This window comes from Leopardus geoffroyi, chromosome A3 (genome assembly GCF_018350155.1).
Source record: "Leopardus geoffroyi isolate Oge1 chromosome A3, O.geoffroyi_Oge1_pat1.0, whole genome shotgun sequence".
Lineage (NCBI taxonomy): Eukaryota > Metazoa > Chordata > Mammalia > Carnivora > Felidae > Leopardus > Leopardus geoffroyi.
Genome location: NC_059336.1, coordinates 100,390,242 through 100,406,599, shown reverse-complemented (window position 1 = coordinate 100,406,599; position 16,358 = coordinate 100,390,242). Strand labels below are relative to the sequence as shown.

Genomic DNA, 16,358 nt, shown 5'->3' with positions numbered 1-16,358 from the left:
AATCTGGACAATGGGAAGTTGGACCAGATGGCCTCTAAGGTGTCTTAGATTTGAAGTGATTTTAGGGGAAGCCAAAAGCTCATCTCTGCTGGGGCTCATCTTGACCCCACTCCCCTGCTGTCCTCCCCAGCCCAGGACGTGGTCTGCTCCAATCAAGGAATAGGGAAGAGAGGGGGCCTCAGCACTGTCTTGCTGCATGGGGGGACTTTGGGGGTCAGGTGAGGGGATGAGGGGTGGATTTGGAGCAAATGGCGCCTGACCACCCTGCCCATCCACACCTCGGGACCGCCCGAATGCCACGGGAAGTTCACCCAGAGTTTACAAACCTCCTTTGTCACAGAGCCCTGCATGGAGCCATCAATCACGCCCTTAATTTACCCGTGTCACTTTCCAGAGGAAAGCCGCCCTGCCAGCAGCCAGTGGCGCTTCCTCTCTCACCCACTTGATGAGGATTTCATCTAATTGGTCCATGTTAAATCACTCCCAGGAATGCAACGTACAATTACTGCAGCAGTGGCTGGCGGTGAGGACGTGCCTGGCCCTCCTTGGTGGAGGCAGGAGAGTCTAGGGGGGGCCTCCCTGGCTCAGGGCCCAGAGGCCGCTGGGAGAACCCAGAGAGGAGCCTGATGGAAAGGGGGGCCGGAGGAGGAATGTCAGGGACAAGAGGGAGAGGCAGGTCAGGAAGGAAGAAGGAGGCAGCAGGAAGGAGGGAGGATGCCAGCCACCGGGTTCCCCCACCTTCCCCATCCCTGGATGCCCAGGGGAGCCAGGCGTCTCTCACAGCCTCCACCCTCCTCATGGACACAGCCTGGGTCCCACCCTCTGTGTCTCTTCCCCTAGCCTCCCAGGAACAGGCATCCAGAGGGTTGCCACAGCTTTGCCCGGCACTGCCTGGCACTGACCCCCAAATGGAAAGCTGGAAGCACAGGCCATTCAGGGACCACAGCTGTGCCCACCACCTTTCCTCCTGCACATATTTCTCTAAACACATCAAGCTCTGTACAGGCTGTTCCCTCGGTCTCGGATGCTCTTCCATGTTTCATCTTCCTGGCGAACTCTTGGTTATCCTTCTGGTCCCAGATCAAATACCACTTACACTAAGATGCCCTTTCAAACCACGTTGGGCGGGAGAGGTAACCTGTCCCTCCTCTGCCTGGCCTTCCACGGCCCTCAGCAGAGACCTCCGAGACCACCCTGTACCATCCATATCTACTGGCAGAAGGGTCACTCTGACCATGCTGTGAGCTTCATGGGGCCTGGGGCCACATGTCTGTCACTTTTATAGCCCCTGCCCAGCACGCTTTGTACGTGGGTGGGGTCGGCAAATCTCTCCACAATGAATAAATGAATTACAAATATCACCCGCCTTAATATACGGCCTCAGGTAATCCACAGGCCAAGTCACACTCCCAAAACGTGCCAAAGGGCTCTCCTGGGCTGTCACCCTGCTCAGAGGATCTCATTCTAATATAAATTTATTAGGGGCCATGTGAGCAAACTAGCACCAGAATACATAAAACCAGAAAGAGCTTCAGACACACCATCTTCCGCAGTAAGTGAGCAAATGAGCAAACCCAGGCCCAGAGGCCCAGGGTGACTGTCCAAGGTACCCACCAGGCCCATGACCAGTAGAGTCACCCCCATAATCCCAGGGGCGTGAGAAGCTCCGAAGGCGGAGCAACCCCCAGCAAACCTCTAAGAGGCTGATCTCGCTGGCCCCCTTAGAAGCCTCGGTGAGCGTGGGGTGCCCCGATTTCTCTTCCCACCTCTCCCATCCCCCTCCGGAGGCTGCTGCCCGAGTGGCTGGCACATACCTTACGCTTCTTGGCACGTCCCTCGGCCTGCAGGGTGCGGGTGCAGCGCTGCACACACTCGGAGAAGCTGAGGTTGCTGTGGTCGGCACTGTAGTCAAGGTCAGCCAGCCGCGCCAGGGACAGGATGTAGTTACAGGCAATCCTCAGGATGGCCAGTTTGGACAGCTTCTGCCCATATGAGTAACACGGCACCTGTGGGTTGAGAAGGCATCAGGAGGGGCTGCCGGGGGTCTCTGTGCTGAGCTAGGCCCAGCAGGGCACACCGGCCAGGCCGGCGTGGGGCCCCTCACAGTGACATCCCACCGCCTGAGAGGGGACGGCTGGGCAACAGAGGTGGCCTGTCTAATCCCCTAACGCAGAGTTTATTTTCGAAGCACCTGCTGTTTTCCACGCATACATCTCAACTCATCCACTCACAAACTCCGGGAGGCATCCACATTCCCACTTTGTAGTGGAAGAAACTGAGGCTCAGCTCATGCCCACGAGGCAATAGGAATGAAGCATATGAGTTCCCGCCGTGACAGAGCTCTGTCCCCCACCCTCCCTAAGGAGTCTCTCAGAGAGAACGGACACATTTGTCAGCTCCCACGTTCCATTCATTCACTCAGGCAGTGACACTTGTTTTGCTGGGCACTTGGGGGTCCAACTCTGAACAATAACTTGATTCCTGGCTTCGGAGAACTCACGCTCAAGAGTTACGTTACAATGTCATAATGGAATTAGGTACCCAGGGTCCTGGGTCAAACGCAAGTGCTTAGCTGGGAGGGCACACATATGCTTGGTTTTCTTTTTCTTTTCTCTTTTTCTTGATGCCCTCTGGACCCTAAGTGCTGCTGGGCATACAACAGGTACACAATAAATACAGCCCCAACCAGACATGCTTGTCAGTGACTCATCGCCAAGTACACACTCACTAATTGCACACGGGTGAGTACGGCGTGAAGCGACGGAGCCTCTACCTTTTTAACATTGTCCTGTGTGAGCAAAAGGCAACGCAGACTACAGCTGAGTTCTGCGCGGTGACGTGCAGGCGATACTCAAGGCCCATGTGACCGGTGCTAACCGGTACAGCCGACTGCCCCTCTGATGCACACCGTTCACCTAGATGGCTGAAACGTGCTGACCCAGCAACCAGGGCTCTGGTCTCCTCTGCCCTGTGGCTCTCCAGGATCTATACCCAGCATCCATCCCTACCACCGCCGCTGGTACTAATCAACCCCATGCCATAGACTGGGTCACCCCAGCACATCCCTTCCGCAAGTATTTGGTGAGTATCCCCCATCTGCCAGGCACCGTTCTGGGCCAATGGTTCTCAACAGGGGATGATTCCGTCCCTCGGGGGACTGTTTGCAATGTCTGCAAGACACGCCTAACTGTCCATCTTGGGGAGCAATGGAGGGGAGGTGCAACTGGCTCCCACTGGGGAGAGGCCAGGGTTGCTGCTAAACAGCCTGCAGTGCACAGGGGCCTAAAAGGCCCCCACCACACAGAATTGCCTGGCCCAAACTGTCACTGGTGCAGAGATGGAGAAAGCATGAAGAAGACAGTCACTCAGATGGGGACTCTAAATGCATCATCTATTTTGATCTCACTTGAAACCTCACCTTGCCCAGGAGCTCTCTCTGACCTTCCCCACCCAACCCTAAGCCAGGGGGCAAGGGGCAGAGTGCAGGAGGGGGCACCTGCCCTTAACAGTGCTCTAGTAGCCCCCCAACCGTCCTTAATTCACAATCATCGCAACTAATTTAATGGCCCGTCTTCCTGTGAGCCGTTGGAGGAAGGGCCATGTCTGCAGGACCTAGCACAGGCCAAGGCCATAAACAAGGGCATTTGTTGAACGAGGGAATGAATGAATAAATAAATGACTGATCTACCTCCATGTTCCCCAGGTGTCTCCAGAATGTTTAGAAATGGGTTCAAAACCCTTCCCTCTCTCGGAGGATGAAGATTAGCTATTGAGGGTAGAGCTGAAGCACACGTACCTTTTGGTCATCTGGGTTCAACTCCTGACTCTAGCTCTCACCAGGGTGAGTGATATCACCTTTCCAAGCCTGGGTTTCCTCTTCAGATGCTCCCGGCACTGCCCTTACAGCACGGTAGGGTTAAGTGAGATGACCTGATACAAGTCGGTGAGTTATTACTGCAGAACGTCTCCAAAGAGGGGCCCCAGAGCAGGTGAGGAGCAAGAGGCCGGAAGCCAGGACACAATGCCGGCTCATCGCCCCGCTCCCCCACTAGTTGGGGTCCTGAAATGGCACCCACGTCAGAGGCGAGGTTTGCTGTCTCCTTTTGAAATCCTCCAGCAGCCAAGGAGTTGCCCCTCACCAAGCTGGGAAACTGAAGGAGGACCCGCTTGGTGACAGACAGCATGCCAACTCCTGTGCGCTCCCCCTTCCCACCTCCCATGCCCAGCCCTGGCTGCGGCTCCAAACCCATCCAAGAAAAGCCAAGAAAGGCCAGCAGAACAATGCACTTTGCCTGTTCCCAGCCAGAGTCCAGAGAATCCTGCTTTATCAGCCTGAACAAATAAACAAGGTCTGTGGTACAGAAAGGATCCTGGGAGGCAGGGAGGGGGGATCTCAAAAGCCGGCCCAGCACCTCTGGCTCCTCTGCACCCCAGGAGGGAGTGCCTATCTGGCAGAGGCCCTCGGGCACTGAGCGCAGCTCTGTGACACAGGTCCCTGCTGCTGTTTTCACCCAGGAGCCACGCCGGGAGTTACCCAGCTCACTGAGCTCTTGGCCCCTGAACAGAGGGGCTTTCCTGCCAGTGGGGAGTAGGGATCTCAGGAAGGAGCCGCATGTGGGGATCCAGGGTCACTGCAGGATTACAGAGCAACAGATGAGGTCAAGGCCAACCTAGGGGCTCCTGTGCCAGGCTTGGGCCAGTTTTGTCACTCTGTCCCATTGCTTCTTTCAAAATCCACATCTGACAAGGAAACTATCCATCAAGCTCTAGTTGTATATCTGGTACTATGGGAGCAATTCACAGGTCGTTTGTCCCCCCTTTAAAACCCTCCCCCAAATAAAGATGGTTATCCCATCTGCACATGAAGAAACAGAAAAGTGACGTATTGGACCACAGTTCACTCAGCTAAGAGCTTCAGCTAAGCCAGGAGCTTATCTATCTAGTACCCAAGGAAGGTACATGGCCACTGAGCTCCCCAGGATCCCTCCACCACAGGTGGCTATATATGGGACACCAAGGGCACCTTTTGGACAGCTCACTCCTCCTCCTCCTCCTCCCCTCCCCTGGAGGGAGGTGTTCCTCAGCCCACTGGTTAATTCCAGACCCTCCTGGAATTTTTAAGCCCCAGAGCCCCGTTCAGAAGCACCCTGGCCTGGCCTGGCTCCTACAAAGTATGAGTCTAGCAGCAGGTCCTAGTTCTGGAAGGTGGAGGTAGGGTGGAAAGAGCTGGTCTGAATCACAGACACTTATCAGTAGTGTGACTCTGGACAAGTGCTTTCACCTCTCTGAGCCTCAGTTCCCTCACCCGGAGAGTGGGGATGACAATGCCTGGGGACTCCACATGATTGTGGGGACTGGGCCACCTCTTGCTGTTTACTGTGATCTACTAAGGGTATTTTTGATACAGTGCCTATATTTATCTTTAAACTTTATTTATCTATAGTTTTAATACAATGCCTATATTTATGTTTAAAAAGTGAGGTAGAAATGATCACTTCCACTTTACAGAGAAGCATTTGATGCCTCAGCTGGGCTCCTTCCAATGAGCTGGAAGCAACTGCTTGAGGATTTGGATGAGCCTTTATAGCCAAAGGTCAGGGCACCGGCAGCCTGCCCTTCTGAGCTGGGGATGGAGAGTTCTGGACTGATAATCCCATGGGACCTTAGCCTTTGTGCATTACCAGCGACCCCACCACCTGCAGGGGAACCCCTCAGCAGCTGTCTGTGACCCTGGTCAGAGGACACAGGGCACAGGAGACAGCAAGGTCACTTGGCTTCAATTCCTGACAGATTGCCCAACTTCCAGCAAAGTAAGGGACCTGCCCCGTGCTCACCCCATCAGGATTTTCAAGCTTCAGAGGACCAGGGGTGGGGATTTTCACAAGGTCCCCTATGCCCCCACAAACATTCCATCCCACCTACCCCAAGCCAGGCTCTCTCCTGGCTCTGGAAAGCAGGAGACGGTGGGAAGGGCACTGGTCTGGGACCCTGAGGACCTGGCTCTATTCCTGGTCATCCAATGTGACCTTAGGTAGTTCCATAACCGTAAAGGACCTCAGTTTCCTCACCAACAAAATGATCATCAGAATACCCACTACCTCACAGTGGGAGCCCAGCAGGCAAATATAGGAAGTTGCTACAGAGAAACAAAGTCCGGAACCTACCAGCCCATGCGGGAAAGTCCTCAGAGCCCTCCCCTCTTCAGACCCAGCCCAGGATGCCCTCCTGGTAGCCCATCGGGACTCCCGGACCCACCGAGCTCCAATATCACCATGTCATGGCACACAGCTGAGCCCCTGACTGCATTTAAAACTATTCTCTAATCGCTCAGTGGGTGCTGGCTGCCTGGGGTGAAGCCACTTGGTGCAAGGCCGTGCGAGGTCCTTGTCAAGTTCTACCAAAATAGGTTCTCGAAAATCCCCTTTCCACACAGCCGTGAGGCTGGACCCTGAGAACCTGGCTCTTAGTAGTTAAGAGCCATGACCCCAGGGCCAGACAGACCTGGGTACAAGTCCTGGTCACTCGCTTAACCTCTCTGTAAGTGTTCTCATCTGTAAAATGGGAAGGTGACAGCAGAGATGTGCAACAGGCTCAGGTAAGGCACTTCACCCAGTGCAATGAGACTCAATAAACAGCCACTCTGGTGACTGTGGTCATGAGGGGGCAGAGTAAAGCCCTCTGTCACCCCTCAACCATGTGGATGGAGTCCCCAAAGCTGGCCTGCCCCCCATTCCCTGAGGAGGTACGCACTGGCTGCTGTGGGGTCACAGCCCCCGGCATCCTATGGGGTAGGGGCTAAGGGAGGTATAGGGCTGGGGGCCCCATCCCAATGCCCCCTCATGGTCCACCCTGAGTTCACTCAGTGAGGATCCCCTGGGAGACAGCAGGGTAGGGGCCCCAGGCCCAACTTGCTTGGCCCCCCGCTCATGAAGAGGTACCTCAGCTGGCCCTGAGGGCTCCTCACCACCACCCCAGGCCTCGGCCCTGTCAGGTTACCATTCCTCCATCGAGGCTGAGGGGCTTTTGAGGGGAGAGAGGAAATCTGCACTCACACCAGATGTCCCAGTGTTCTGCCAGGAGGCTGAGGCCAGAACTCGGGCCTCTCCCCTCACTCACCCAGCAAGGCCAGGCTTTCCTTCTGACCCCCTCCCACCTGGCCCCGAGCAGCCCTGCACACGGGCCAGGCCCAGCTGTGCACACATGGCCTTCACATGAGGCAGCAGGGAGGGCCCTACGCAGCTGGGCTGGTGGCATGTGCTGTGGCCTGACCATCTGCCCCGCACACCCCCCCACCAAGACCAGAGGGCCTCTCCCCACCTGCACTTCCTTGGCCAAGCAGCTGCCCCCACTTCCCCTTCTGGTTAAGAGCAGAGTGCGTTGGACCAAACAGGAGGCTTCCTGGTGCCGAGGGTGGACAGCTCCGGGGCATTCAAAAGCCTGAGAAGCAGAGCTCTTAAAAGCCTGGGCACTGGAGTGACTCACTGACTCTGATCTGAATCCCGGCCCTACAGTGACAGTGGAACACAGCGACACAGGCTGTGCCTACACCATGCCAAGAAGGCACCAACACACACAAATCTAAAGACTGTTCGCCAAGGAGATGTGCAGTACAAAACCCGCAAGGCCCCATGTGGTGGCAAAAGGCTGCGACCTCGGCCAACTCACATAAGCTCTCTGAACCTCAGTTTCACTACCTGTGAAATGGGGAGAGGATAATATACCTATTTCATTAAACGAACTAACACACATAATATGCTTAGCCTGGTGCTCTACCCAAAGCAAACATCTGATAAATGGTAGCTTCTATCATTGTTATTAAAATGATTATAGGGGTATCCTGGTGGCTCAGTGGGTTAAGTGTCTGACTTCGGCTCAGGTCATGATCCCGTGGTTCGTGAGTTCGAGTCCCACATCAGGCTCTGTGCTGACAGCTCAGAGCCTGGAGCCTGCTTCAGATTCTGTGTCTTCCTCTCTCTCTCTCTGCCCCTCCCCCACTCACACTCTGTCTCAGTCTCTCTCTCTCTCTCTCAAAAATGAATAAACATTAAACATTTTAAATAAAATAAAATGATTATAGAATATGTATTTCCACTTATTTCTCAAGGCTTTGCTTGGCACTGAGGACACTATAAATGCTCAAGGATTGTTCATTCCTCCTACAGCCCCATTCCTTTCTTCATTTGCTCTTTGCAAAGAAACTATGGGGAGGTGTTGGGGGGAGCCTTATCACCATTTTCCAGCTTTAGCCACTAAAGCCCAGAGAGGGGAAGTGACTTTCCATGATCACACAGAAAGCATGCAGCAGAGGCATGATTCAAACCCAGAGGAGGCCTCTGAACTCCTCATCCAGTGCTCTTTTAGCCATACCAGGAAGCTGCTCAGGGAAACAAGACCCCAGATTATAGCCACAGTCCCAGAACTGATCTCGGTGCTATGATGGCCAAGCCCTCCTTTCAGGCAAAACCATCCTCCTTCCTTTCCCTCCTTTGCCAAGGGCCCATTTCAAACAGTCAAACCAGAGCGACAGCTTGTGTGGACTGGAGTATCTGGATTGGGATGTGGATGTGTGCACCTTTTACAGGTTGGGGACTGAGGCCCAGAGGAGGAAGGAGCTCCTTCGGGACACAGGACTTTCTCCATCTGATGGATGCCATGGTGGGTGTGGCCTCAGCCCCTGGCTCTGAGACCACGAGTGCCCTTGCCATATTTTCTTTCCTCCCAGACAATAGGCAGATGCCCCCTATGGCCCAGCAGCATTCTGGGGAAGGGACAGAACGGTCTGAGCAAGGAGAGAACGAACAGGAGCAGGCACCTCTGTGACCGTGTATTTGTGTGTGCTCTTAGGCACATGTAATGATCATGGCATAGCCATAGGTATGTCCCTGAATCTGTCCTTTTTATGTAGAACTTCTCCACAAGAAGGGTAGAAGCAAAAAGGGACCAGGACTTAAATAATCTCATCTCTGACTCAGCCACGTGTTAACCAGCTTCTGATTGTTAATAAACATGACACTGGTACAAAGATGGCACGGTGGAAAGCATTTGGCCAGGCAGTCATTCCAGAAACTGCTGTCATCTGCCTTTACCCACTAGATGATCTTGGACAAGTCTCCTTCCTTCCTTCTCCAGGCCTCAGTTTTCCATTCCATTGAATGGGCTCATTCAACCTGCCAGGATGTTAAGATCAAACAAGATGGAATATTATTGGAAGAAGTTAAAGCCACTGGGTGAATGAGATGTAGTTGAGTACACAGAGACCATGAATACTTTCTCAGAAATGAACGAGGCAAAAGGGGCCTTGAACTGGCAGCCAAAGGGACCTAGGTGACAGCCCTGCCCTGCTACTCACCGGCTGTGATGCTCTAGGCATGTGGCCTCCCCAGTCTGGGAGGTTTCCCTAGTTGCAAGGGGAGCAAGTGGACAGGCATCTTTCTGCCCTTCTGTCATCCTTCCATCCTTGGGGTGGGTTGTAGGACACTCTACAGGCTGCCACCCTCCCCAGGCATTCAGACACAGAGCTGCTGTCCAAGAATAAGCCTGAATGTTCCACTGGGCCCACTGCCCAGGGTCCCAACCTGTGTGGCTGGCCACCTCACTGACCAAGCATCTTACCCAAGCCCAAGCAAGACACTTTGGCTCAAGTCGTAGAGCCTCTTTTCTCCCAGGAGCTCAATTCCCTTCCAATGGATGGACACATGTCCCTGTCTACTCCGCCCGCAGGAGGAAGAAGAGAGTGGGATCCAGAAAGAAGATCATGTTTTCTAAGACGCTTTGTTGTTGGCTAAAGAGAGAGGCTGAGTTACTTTCTTGGAGTCACACAAGAAATCAGCTATAGAGTAAGCAAAAAACCTGAACATCTAAACCAGTCCCATCCACCCCTAATCCATCCCCATGCCCTGTGGGGCTGGGGGCAGGGGGCACTTACTACCCTCTTCTAAGATCTCCCTTCTTTCTAAGAAAATGAGAAGTCTAGAACCCCAGGGCAGTCCCTGTCTTGTTTAAAGTGTAATTGCAAAACTGCCCCTCCCCTCTAAGGGTAATTCTCTAACAAATGTTCTTCATCACTCATCCCCCCAGAGGACGCTGGTAAGGGCAGTGCCCACCAGCCCCAAACTGAGAAGCCCCTGACCCACCTCAGAACTAGGCTCTGAAGATCCCCTAACCATCCGGTCCCCTCAGTAGACCTACCCGCTTCACCGTGGGGTAAAAGGGAGCAGCGGAGGGCGTCCCCCAGGAAGGCTCTCACCAGCCAATTCCTGAGGCTGCCCCCTGGGGAGGGGACGCAGGCTTGTAACCCAGATCCTTAAGGATACCAGGGAAAAGGGTGCAGAACCCCAAGCAGCCAGAGTGTAGGGGTATCTCTTTGGGGACGTAGGGGCTGAAGAGGGGCTAGCAAAACTAGGTCCACCCCTCCGAAGCATATGGGCCTTCCAAGACCCAGACCACACTAAATGCCGGAAGGGAAAGGGTCTTCCCCACTCTTCCTCGCTGGAGACAGATTCCCACATTCCCTCTCTCCACTCCCCACCGCGCCCAAGGGACCCGGGGAGACAAATAACTCGCTGCCATAAAAGTGAACTATGAGGGCTGAAGTCAGACGCGCAGACAGGGTCACCCTGGGGGGCTGGGGGAAGAACCGGGGCGTGCCTGGCCAGAGATCTCGAACCTTTGCCCTCACTTTGCAAGCTAAGATCCGTACCAACGCTGTGACAAAGGTTACTGCCCTAGAAGGGCTCAAATGTGTCTGGGCCCTGGGGCCGACCGGGAGGGAACAATATGCGCCTCACACACACCTTCATCCGCCCGAAAATCCCCCCGCCACTCACCCACCCACTCCCGCAACCATCCCTCGGGCGCAGTGAGGGTGTGCGGCTGGGAGCTGGTACCTGCTTCCTGAGCGCCTCGAAGGCTGCGCTGATCGTGTGCACCCGCGTCCGCTCCCTGGCGTTCGCTAGGAGCCTCCGGGTCTGCTGCAGGGCTTTGATCTCCGAAGCGGCGGTGGTCGCTTCGCCCGGCCGTTTCCTAGGCGACGCGGAGGAATCCGGGTGGTTATTGTAAATTACGTGTGAAATTGACGAGTAAGAACTTTCCCCGGGGCGCGTGGGGGCCGCCGGGCGCACTGAAGACTCCGGGGGCGCAGGGGGCGCCGACGGCGTGGGGCGTGCAGGCGGTGCGCACAGCAAGATGCGGGGACGCAGGCCGGGTTCCCGGAAAGGCTGCGCCTCGGGACCCCCAGGTACTTGGCCCTGGGACGCTGGAACCGGCGGCGGTGGCGGCGGCGGCGGCGGCGGCGTGGGGAGTCCCGGCCCCACTGCGCCCAAGGCGAAGCCGCGTTTCCGCGCGTCCGAGACCTCCGGCGCTCGGGCGCCCCGGCGCTCCCCGGCTGGGTCCGCACCCCCACCTGAGGGAACCGCCGGCGCCGCCGGGGCTGGCACCGGGGCCGCGACCGGCTGCAGCCTCTGGGTCCTGTCGCGCAGCCCGTTGGTGGCGGTGGCGCCGTGCTCGGGCGCTTCCAAGTCCAATCGGAAAGTTTTATAGCCGTTCGCGCGCCGCGCCGGCTCCTTGCCTTTCCGCTTGAGCTTCTTGAGGCCGTTCAGCTCCTTCACGTACACGGTCTTCCACGGCCCGTCCTCGAGAACCGGGATGTGCTTCATGGCGCGGGCAGCGCGAGAGGCAGGGGCGTGGGGCTGCCCGGGCCGCGCGCCCGCCGCGCTCGCTCTGCACGCTGCGCGCCGGCTCTGCCCGGGCCGCCGCCGCGCTCAGCGCCTGGGAGTCTCGGGCTCTCCCCCTTCTCGCGCCCGCCCTCCTCCCTCCCTCTCTCCCCCTCGCCCGGGGCAGCTGCGCCGCCGGCTCCGCGAAGCCGCCGGGCTGTCCGTTCCCGGAGCGCTCAGAGTGTCATCTGAAGTCGCTGCCGCCTTGCCAGCATTTCTGGAGAACGCCCGCTGCGCTCCATCTGTGTTTGTTTAGCCTCAGTTTACACAGAAGCCCAGTTCGCGAGATCAGTCAGCGCCGCCGCCCGGAGAGGAGGCAGCTCCCGCCGCCGCCGCCTCCCCAGCGCCGGCCGCCCGAGCCACGAGCGCCTTTAAAGAAACAGGAAGCATTTTTCAAAACAGCTGGGCTGCCGGCCGCCTCCTTTGTCCGCGTCCTCTCTACCTCCCCCCACCCCCATCCCTTCTGTCCAGAACCTACCTCCTCAGGCTCCCCCTCCCCGCCCCCTCCTCAAGTCCGGGGCGCTTCTCTTTCCCCAGAGGACGGTCCGCTCCCAGCAGAACTGCCCGGAGCACGTGGCTTCTGGGCCCTTGGGCCCTTCCCCAAATCTGAGCTGGGCCTTCTCTACCCGGGCTAGCTGACCTCTGGGTGATGCACCAGCGACCTTCTGCACCCAGCAGCTCTCCGTCCCAACTCACCATTGGAGAAAAAAAAAAAAAGCAAAAACGGATCCGCAACTTCTGCGAGGGACGTTGTGGGGGGAGGGGGAGCACAAGGTGGGGGAAGGAAAAGGTCCTGAGCAGTTGAGACCCTCACTCCCACAGCACCGCAACCCCACCCACTCTGGCACTCGCTGGAGCAGGGAGGCCAGGAGTAGAAGACCTAAGCGATAGGGAAACTGAGGCTCTGAAAAGAAATGTGCTTTCCCAGTGTCACACAGGGAGTCAAAGACGCCCCCAAAGAGGCTGAGTAGAATGGACACTTCGGATTTAGGTGGACCTAGCATCTGTGAGATTGTGAAGTCGCCTCCCGCTAGGCCGCCTGCTAAGCCCAGATTTATTCATCTATGAAATGAGAAATGTGCAGGCCATCAGTGCCCAAGTCCCAGCCTTGCTGTGAGGAGCTGAGCCCCAGGCACACTGGAGGTACTAGTCAAATGGTGGCTTTGCTTATAATTGTTATTAATAACAGGGGCAGAGTAGCTCCTAGAGGCAGATTTCCTGGGTTTGAACCCCAGTTCTTCCACTTACAAACAGTGATCTTAGGCAAGTCACTGAACCTCTCTATGCCTCCCTGTAAAACGGAGGTAATAATTATACCTTCCTGCCGAGGTGGTTGTGAAGATTGAGAATGTGTGTGCAGCACTCAGAGCTGCACTAAGGGAGAGCTTTGCAAGTGCCCACAGTTACTGGCAGGAAGCAGAAGTTGACTCCCTGCTCCCCCCAGACCTTCAGTCCTCAGTGCCATCCCACTGGAGATTTGGAAAGGAGAGGTCAAGCTAGGGGGACCATTTCTCCAAGTCTGCCCTGGAGGACCAGCACAGGGCTTTACCCATCCCAGGTCCTTTCTTATGGCAGTTCCTCCTTAAGGCAGCGGTGGGCACTTTAAACAGTTTGGGAGAAGAAGATGGACCTTCAACCCTGGTCTTGGGCTCTGGCCTCTGCAGCCACTGCACCTCATCTTCTGGTTTCATTCCTTCACTCCTGCCCCCATACCTACCAGACCAGGTTGGGGGTTTTCCTGTAAAAATGCAGGAGGAGGCAGGTGGCTTGGTGGCCTGTGGCATGCAGGGTCCTGGGAGATAGGAGAGCAGTCTAGGCAAAAGTTTTGGGGCAGAAGCATAGAGCTGGGGCCAGGAGCCCATCCATGATAGACCTTGGCTTTTCAACTACTGAGCCCCCTGACCATGGGCCAGACATCATCCCACTGGGGTTCTTTTCGCTCCTCTGTCCCTGAGGATGATATTTCTGTCCAGCCAACCTCTCAGGGTAGTTGGGAAAGGGAAAAGAGATTGTGGAGGCAAAACTACTTTGACATAGGGCTTCAAAGATACACTCACACATACACATTCACATACACGGAGGCATGAAATTTTCTGACTACAGCAAATCCAAAACTACTTTTCTTCCCACTGAGATGGGTCTCCATAAGGCATGTGCTCCCTGGGGCACCCCCCTTCATGGACGCCCAGCGTCTTCCTGCACCTTATCTCTCTCCTAAGACCAAGAGGGTGCCCCAGAGAGGAGCCGTCATTCACCTGCTCTTTCCCCGCCCCAGCCCACGACCCTAATGCCCTGGCTTTCGCTCATAGATCTCCCACATCTCCCTACGTCAGAGCATGCTCATCCTCACCCTTTGATGACTGGCTCCAGTCCCGCCTCCTCCTGTAAACCTTGGCTGACCACCAGAGCCCCCTGTCTCACTCTTGCTGTCCTCTGCACATACTCACTCACAGGTATGGGTGCAATTTATCCTTCACTGAGGACCTGGCTGACTCCCTAGGTTTATGAGCTCCTGGAAACCTGCGGGCTCCTTCCTCCCTATCTCCAAGAGTTGGTGCTCAGGAAACCTTTGCTGAAGGACAACCAGCCCTTATGCCCTTCTTCACCTTCTCCAGAACCCAAGCAGAGGCTAAGATCCGTGTTTGCCCACTCCTCGTGCATCTAGTCAGTCAGTGGCAGGGATGGGAGGAAAGCCAGGTCCCCCTCTCCAGAGTTGCTCAGGTACTCTCTGAGCCTCAGTTTCCTCACCTGTAAAATGGAGATCATAATATTGTGCCTCACAGGGCTATCACGAGGCTGCATGTACAGCATGGAGCATAGTGATGATATAGAGTGAATGGTGGCCTTAGGCATCCTCTGTTAGCACTCTGCCTTGGCTCCTTGCATCCTGGCATCTGCCCCTAGACTAGGGGTGCAGTTGCAGGCTGTGGTGTTGATGGCTAGTTGGGGTGGCTAGTGTGGAAGTCTCTGGCAGGACTGAAAATCATCCCTAAAGAGCCCAGGCTGCACTCCAGGAAAAGCACATATCTTGGCTGAGCATCGAGGGCTCTCAGCGTTGTGCTGCCTGAGCCCCTTGCCATCTTTCCCCAAAATAGAGCAGTTTGCTGAAATCCCACAGTGTGGGAAGAGAGGAAGGGAATGGATAGGAATGGGAAGGGAAAGACTCAGACCTGGCTCCAGTCTCCCAGGACACCCTCCTGCCCCCTCACCATGCTGCCTCTCCTCTGGTCAGACACTGGGGCCCCGGGGTTGGCAGCAGGCAAGCCTAGGAGGGATCTTTGCTTTGCCATTTACCAGCTGTGTGGCCTTAAGCAACCACTTTACCTCTCTGAGACTTAGTTCATTATTTGGGGTTTATCCCCTTAATCATAAGATAGAATGCATGTACAGGAACGGGAGGCAAACTGTGAAGGACCCAAGTGACGTGAAGAGTCCCTGTTATTGCTATTCCCAGCCCACCAGGTGGCAGATCTTCAAGGTGCAGACTAGCTGCCCGTGGACCGCAGCCTGAGGGCAAACCTGCATCCAGGGCTCCTCATTCTGCCTCCCATCAGCCTCCTTGAGAAATGGGGGAGAGAGACCAGCTGGGCAGCGCCCCCTGGTGGTATGATGCTGCCTGTACTGCACATCTCCTATGAGGAACTATTTGCTGATCTTGGCGCCCGGAGTGGTAGCTCTGCAATGACAGTCATATGCGTTTTGTGAATTCATAGAGTTGCCAGGATAAAAAGGCTCTTGAGGCTCAAGGTGGTATCGCCCTCCGCTTGGGATGGCACAACGCAGGCACTCCAGAAAACCTATGCCCTACATTAAAAACATCCCTCCTTGAATCAACTGTTTGATGTTGCTACCCCGGGCTAGCACGATGGTGCCATTGGGAGGTGCCACATCCCCTGGATGGCTGGTCCAAGTAACAAGAACGAAGCTAGAAAGGGAAAGGAAGGCAAGAGCTTAGGGCTTAGGCCCCTGGGGACAAATACTAGACAGTCAGGCAGCAATAATTACCTCCACGCAGGGATTGATCGGAGGCTCTATTTCACTAAATCCTTATAACAATCCAAGGAGGTAAGCCCATTCTACAGATAAGGAAACTATTCCCAGAGGAAAAAACTTGCCAACAGAAAGGAAATAACGGAAGTGGGATTTGAACCCAGGGCAACTGACCCAAAAACCCAAGCTTTGAGTCACTGTGGTTTGCTGCCTGTTGAGACCTCGGTGACTAACATCTGGGGAGTTGCGTAGCTGGGCTTCCTATTGTACTGGCTGCTTTGGCATCCTGGCTGTCCCTGCATGTGCTGGCAGCCTGGGTGAGCTTCTTGCTGTCCACCTCTCATCTGAAGCCACTGACCTTCCTTGGACCAGCCCAGTGTGCCTCCAGCTCCTTTCAGGTCAGGATTAGATGACAGGGCGCCACTTCTGGACCTCAGATCTTTGGATGTCCAAGCACTGGTGCCTTCCCATCATTACTGAGTGGAACTTGCCCAGCAATCCCTTGGTGCACACGCAACACCCATGGGTGACCAAGAGACAGCTTGGCAGGGTGATGTCCAATGATGGCTGTCTTCTTAGCTGGATGGGATAGAACCTTAGACACTTGCTACATGAAATTCTATATTCCTGAATCTGCAGTCCTCATTTCTGGCTGTT

The 16,358-nt window shown here is 55.5% G+C and overlaps 1 protein-coding gene across 1 annotated transcript in view; it reads right to left on the bottom strand.

Moving 5' to 3' along the window:
* The window catches only part of ATOH8 (atonal bHLH transcription factor 8), a 32,197-nt gene extending 20,058 nt beyond the window's left edge, over positions 1 to 12,139 (bottom strand). Inside the window, exons 1-2 of the mRNA XM_045446728.1 lie at positions 10,887 to 12,139; positions 1,815 to 2,006 (exon numbers count right to left, since the gene is read on the bottom strand). Of these exons, the coding sequence (XP_045302684.1) occupies positions 1,815 to 2,006; positions 10,887 to 11,654 (960 nt within the window). The 5' untranslated portion in view covers positions 11,655 to 12,139. The remainder of the gene's footprint in view (positions 1 to 1,814; positions 2,007 to 10,886) is intronic.
* Positions 12,140 to 16,358: the final 4,219 nt, after the last annotated feature.